Here is a 6,308-nt window from a genome sequence, read left to right as displayed (position 1 = left end):
ACTATCAAGAGCATGAACCACAGGGGAGACTTCTGCCTGCATAAGCTCATAATTGTTAAAGAGAAGAGAGGAGCATGGCTGGCCCTCTGAAATTCTGAAAAGTACTCCAGTTACAGTTTTTGTGTAATAGTGGGTAATTTATAAATTTATAAAGCAGGGTTATAATTTTGTCATTCCACACATTTTCATCTTTCCTAAATGCATATAATTCAGGTAATATATAATCTGACACAGTACCAAGGGGATGGTGCTGAACAATTCATGAGAAACCAGGCCCCACCTCCAGCACTGCAGATTGCAATTCAACATGGATTTGGGCAGGGCCACACATCCCAACCATATAAATAACATTTACTGAGTGCTTAGTTAGTGCTAAACACCATGCTGGATACTTTACATAATTATTCATTTAACCTTCACAGTTGCTCTACAGGGCGGTTCCCGTTTTTATAGAAGAGGAAATGGAACTACAATGTAGTAAAACAAATTGCCCAAATTCACAAAGCACTGAGAGGCCATTGGGGTTATGGACTCAGGCACTTGGACTCTACTGCCAGTGTTAGGCCCGTTCGAGATTCTGCCACTTGTGTAATTATCTTGCTGTGTTGGCACTGTAGGCGGGCTTTGTGCAGTATGGTACATACAGACATTATGCAAATATAACACTGTACACGTGACTGCAAAACCTAAAGAGGATGGGGCAGGAAGGTGGTTGCCTTTTATTTTTTTTTTAAGAGATGGGGTCTCACTCTGTCGTCCAGGCTGGAGTGCAGCCTCAACCTCAATCTTGACTCACTGCAGCCTCAATCTCTTGGGTTGATCCTCTGGCCTCATCCTGAGTAGCTGGAACTACAGGCACATCTCACCACACCAGGCTAATTGAAAAAAAAAAGTTATTAGTGGAGACTGGTCTTACTATGTCACCTAGGCTGGTCTTGAACTCTTGAGCTCAAGCAATCCTCCCACCTCAGCTTCCCAAAGTGATGGGATTACAAGCTTGAGCCACCTTACCCAGAGGTGGTTGACTTTTGTAACAAAGTTGCTTATTGGCCGGGCGTGGTGGCTCACGCCTGTAATCCTAGCACTTTGGGAGGCTGAGGTGGGTGGATCACCTGAGGTCAGGAGTTCAAAACCAGCCTGGCCATCATGGTGAAACCCCATCTTAAAAAAAAAAAGTTGCTGATTGTGAAAAAAAATAAATGGCTTTTGGCCAGCCACAATCCCAGCACTTTGGAAAGCTGAGGTGGGAGGATTGAGACCAGCTCAGGCAACAAAGTGAGACACTGTCTACAAAAAAATCAGAAATTAAGAAAAAATAGTTTTGGCTGGGCGTGGTGCTCACGACTGTAATCCCAGCACTTTGGGAGGCCAAGGCAGGTAGGTGGCTCACTCAAGGTCAGGAGTTTAAGACCAGCCTGGCTAACATGGCAGAAACCCTGTCTCTAGGAAAAACAGAAAAATTAGTCACTCCTGCCTCACTCAGCCTCCCGAGTAGCTGGGATTACAGGCATGTGCTACCACGCCCAGCTAATTTTTGTATTTTTGGTAGAGACAAGGTTTCACCATGTTGGTCGGGCTAGTCTCAAACTCTTGACCTCAGGGAATTCGCCTACTGCCGCCTTCCAAAGTGCTGGGATTACAGATGTGAGCTACCGCGCCCGGCCCCAGATAGTATTTTATTTAATTTTCTATTGCTAGCATTCTGTCAGTTCCCAGGTCATCAGATGAACTCCATATGTCACCTATGGAATAAATAAAAATGATGGAAGAAATATTATAAGACAGAATGAAACTGATTGGGAAATGAGCTATACAGAAAACCATTGTTTTAGGTCCTTCTGTAGCCATAAATCCATTTATTCTGCAAGTATGGTGGAGCACAGTGAAAAAGAAGATAGCATCGCAAAGCTCTGTGGATGCGGTGCATTTGGGAAACTAGGTTGTTCTGTTTGGCAATGAGAAAGTACCGTAAAAGTAGGGGTGACGTGAGTTTCACAGTTTAGATGGCGCCATCTGCTGGAGTGGGGAAAAGGGGCCGACTTCAGGTATAATTCGGAGGTCCTCTCGCGGGAGCTTGTGACTGCAGGTGAAAGCTCAGGAAGCGGACCTGAAGAGCCAGGCCTGGGGCATCCGGATACGTAGTGTGTGTGATATTTGCAGATCCTGTGCCTGGCAGTTTTATCCTTCACATTCAACCTCTAGTTCAACAAACAGTAGGAAGCCCTTCTAGCATCACCCTTTCCTCAGCTGATGTAGTGTGGCCACCTGGTTAGGAAGGTGGGCTTTAGCATCAGCCTGTCCAGCTGCCTTTCTGAGTGACCGTGGGCAAGCTGCCTAGCCTTTCTGGGCTGCAATCTTCTCCTACACTATGGCATGAGAATTAAGCAAATCACCAAATGGCTAGCACTGAGTTTTGTGCCTTGCTTGGACCAGTCACTAAACAAATGATAGCTGTCACAGACATCACCTTTCCGGCCTTTTCTCTCTCTCTCTCTTTTTTTTTTTTTGAGACAGAGCTTCACTCTTGTTGTCCAGGCTGGAGTGCAGTGCAATGGCGCAATCTTGGCTCACTGCAACCTCCACCTCCCACGTTCAAGCGATTCTCCTGCCTCAGCCTCCCAAGTAGCTGGGATTACAGGCATGCACCACCACACCTGGCTAGTTCTGTATTTTTAGTAGAGACAGGGTTTTGCCATGTTGGCCAGGCTGGTCACAAACTCCTGACCTCAAATGATCCACCCATCTTGGTCTCCCAAAGTGCTGGGATTACAGGTGTGAGCTACCACACCCGGCCAAGATTGGCATTTATGTTTAAGCTGTAAATTACCAACCAAAACATGATAGAGGCTTATCTCAGTAGATTTAGAGGTTTATTTTGCTGAGGTTGAAGACATGCCAGGGAAAAAGAGACTCAAGTTACAGTAGGATCTGTGTCTTCTGCTTTTTCCAAAGAGGGTTTTGGGAACTTTAAAAGGGAATGTGCACACAGGAGGGGAAGAAAAAAGGAAACAAAAAGGAAAGAGGGTAGGCAGGGAGGCAGTGGTTACATTCCTGTGAGGCACCAGACAGTGTGAATCCACGTTTTTTATGTGGAAAGAAAGGAGTGGAGGGAAAGTCAATCATGCATTCTTCTCCAGCTCAGTGGATCTATATTTTATATTAAATAAAGCAAGCATGTGAATTACAGCTATCAGTTTGGGAACAAAAGGAAGGCGCTCTCTCTCTCTCTCTCTCCTCTCTCTCTCTCTGTCTCTCTCTTTGGTTCTTCTTTCATCTTGCAGGAAGTTTTTGTCTGACTCAGTTCCCAAGCTTAACTTTCTTCTTTGCATGGTGAGTTTGGGGTCATGAAATTTTCCTTTCACAAAGTAAAATAAACTTGAGATGTGGAATGCTTGTCTTAATGTTTCTTTTCTCTCCTTTCTTGTGTTTATTAACCAAAATGAGCGACTAAGGCAAGAATCTCAATCACTCTGGTTTACTAAGCCAGAACTGGAGGGCATCTTTGGGAAAAATGTGGGTCACAGATGCCTATGTGGCTATTGCCCCTTAAGGAGGTTTTTGGGTGGCCTCATGTTTATACATTTCCTTAAGTGGGGAGAGCACATGGGAATTGGGGTGGGTGAGTGATAAGGAGAAAGGTCATGTTCTTGTGAGACTTCATTTAGTGCTAGTAAATCTACATTTTACATAAGGTAAGGTGAAAGTTTGAAGAAAAAAATGGAGTAAAGGAAGAATAAATTATGTGACCCTCTCTGGGGAGGTGGAGGAACAATTGCTCTCATTCTTTGTTCTGCATCTGGGAAGATCAGCCTGTGTAAACAAAAAATAAACTTCCAAGGCCCCCCCAACCATCTGATGGACCTCTCCTCTCAGCCAGAGGCATTCCAAAGTTCACCTGAATAAATCTCCCTTTATTTTCTTTTCTGCTAGGTTTAAATCTGCAGTTACTTTTCTTCTGAGATAAAAATCATTGTTTGGATCCAACTGTATTGTTGTTGTATTACAAACCAGTAAGTTTGTATTGACACTCCCTGAGCATGCATTAAACTATAAACTATGTTTCTCCCAAACTTAGTTCAGCCTACAGCGAGGAATGAACAAGGACAGCATGGAGGTTAGAAGCAAGATGCAGTGGGTTAAGTTAGGTCTTTCACTGTCTCTGTCATAATTTTGCAAAGGCGGTTTCAGGCTTTCGGCGTAACTTTCCCTTTGGCCGAAGGAGTTCAGGGGTCCTGAAAGGTCTTGATTTTCCCTTAGGTGTTCCCTTAGTCTTTTATAGTCTCTCAACGTTGATTCCTGCCTACCTTACTGCTTGTTTTCATCAAAAGACGACATATGGGTATATAAGTGCAAACCCTTATTCAAATGTAAAGCTCTTTTCAAGATCTCTCCCTTTTATCTTCCCTAACTCTCGGTCCGGTTCCGCGGGAACCAGAGGGCGGGTTGGGGCGAGACGAGAGCCCCAGCACCCCAACCAGGGCACTGCACCTGCTCCTTGCGGAGATCAGCGGCCGCTCGGTCTTCTGCTGCGCCTGCCTGGCGGTTGCTAGGAGCCGGGGAAGCGCATGCGCATTGGGAGAGGCTGCCGGCACGCCGAGCAGCGACCACTCGGCCCTCCCCTGCTCCTGCCTGCTAGGTGCTGAAATGCCGAGGAGGCGCAGGCGCACTGGGAACGGCCGCAGGGCACGCTGGGCAGCGCCGCTCGGCCCTCTGCTGCTCCTGCCTGCCGGTTGCTAGGAGCTGGGACGCGCCTCCCGAAGAGTGCAGGGCCGCAGGTTGCCTCCTCCGGGTGGGCCGCGCTGGGCCTGTGCCGAAGACCCCGCGGCTGCCCAGGCCTGTGAGGAGCGATGGAGCCCGGGAAGGTCGGTGCGTCGCGGGGCTTCGGCACGGGGTGGTCGAGCTTCGCGGACTCATCCGGGTGCTGCGAGCAGGGCCGCCGCCGCCCTCTCTCTGTACGGCGGTTCTCTCGGCCGGGCCGGGGCTTCGTGGAGGAGCTGCGGTGCTTCTGAGGCAGGAAGGGAAACGGAGGCGCGGCTGGCCGTGGGCGCGAGGGCGGGCAGGACGCCGGGCTCCTGGCGGTCGGGAAGCAGGGTCCGTGCAGCCTCAGCCCTGCAGTCGCCGCCGCGGTCCGTCTCCTCGCCGGCCTGGGGGCGGCCTCGGCCAATGCTGCGGGGCCGGGGTGGCCGAGGAGTCACGTTTAAAATTTTATTCAGTTTTGTCTGATTTAAGTTTAAATATGACTTCTCACAGTTTAAGAGGCTGAGCGAGTGCAGCCTAAGTTCTTGAGTTGGAATTCTGGCTTTTGTATTTACTTGTATGACCTTGGCAAAATCACTTAACCTGTCCTATTTCCTTTTTTTTTTTTTCCCACCCTAACCCTATTATTTCCTAATTCATACAGTGGGCGCAATAATAATAGCAACCTCACAGGGTGTTTAAGAAGATTGAGATATTATGTATGAAAGTGCATAGAACAGTGCCTGCCTTCATTAACACTCAGTACATGTTAGATATTACTGTAAGATTCTTGTTATCGATTCCTCACTAAAAAATGAAGCATTTAGTGTGCATACATTTTCTTCTACCTTCGCTCCTATTTTTCCCCGTCACTTACCTTTATATGCTGAATAATATTTCTCAATTTGTATTTTATATCAACCTTGGTTTTTTCTTTCTTTTCTTTCTTTCTTTCTAAGATAGTTTCCCTCTGTCGCCCAGGCTGGAGTGCACTGGCTCTATCTCGGCTCACTGCAACCTCCAACTCCCGGGTTCAAGCGATTCTCCTGCCTCAGTCTCCCTTGTAGCTGGGATTACAGGCACACGCCACCACGCCTGGTTAATTTTTGTATTTTTAGTAGGTACAGGGTTTCACCATGTTGGCCAGGGTGGTCTCCAGCTCCTGACCTAAGGTCATCTCCCCGCCTCGGCCTCTCAACATGGTGGGATTACAGGCGTGAGCCACCTGGTCAACCTCAGATAGTATTTTTTAACTTTCCCCTAATTAAGATTAGGAAGCTACTGCCCTACACTACTCATTTCGCCGTAAACCCACGAATTTCCTGACCCTGTCATCCTCCATGCTATTCTCCTTACATTTCTTTAAGTTACTCTGTAACTTACATTGTTGATGATTTGTTTATAGGCTGATTTTTAAAATGGTTATATAAGTTTTCATTGCAGAACCAAATAATGTAATTAGACCAATAGATAAAATGGGGTCCTGTATTCTAAACACAATCTGCTCACAGAACAGTGTTTCCGGTGTCATTGTTAAATGGGTCATCTTTTCTTACATTCTGTTAATGTAT

At 46.9% G+C, this 6,308-nt stretch overlaps 1 protein-coding gene across 4 annotated transcripts in view; it reads left to right on the top strand.

Annotated features, from left to right (window-relative positions):
• The first annotated feature begins 4,668 nt into the window (after positions 1 to 4,668).
• DYNC2I1 (dynein 2 intermediate chain 1) overlaps positions 4,669 to 6,308 on the top strand; it is a 96,778-nt gene continuing 95,138 nt past the window's right edge. For 3 of the 4 annotated variants that reach the window (XM_017519294.2, XM_017519306.2, XM_017519322.2), the window contains exon 1: positions 4,678 to 4,862. In XM_017519294.2, coding sequence (XP_017374783.1) covers positions 4,848 to 4,862 — 15 coding nt within the window. In that variant the 5' untranslated portion in view covers positions 4,678 to 4,847. Of the gene's footprint in view, positions 4,863 to 6,308 lie in introns of all 4 variants that reach the window. The other variant, XM_017519287.2, reaches the window with a different exon arrangement.

The sequence above is a fragment of the Cebus imitator genome, unplaced genomic scaffold, assembly GCF_001604975.1.
Source record: "Cebus imitator isolate Cc_AM_T3 unplaced genomic scaffold, Cebus_imitator-1.0 Scaffold20, whole genome shotgun sequence".
NCBI classification, from domain to species: domain Eukaryota; kingdom Metazoa; phylum Chordata; class Mammalia; order Primates; family Cebidae; genus Cebus; species Cebus imitator.
This window is presented reverse-complemented; position numbering and strand designations above follow the sequence as displayed.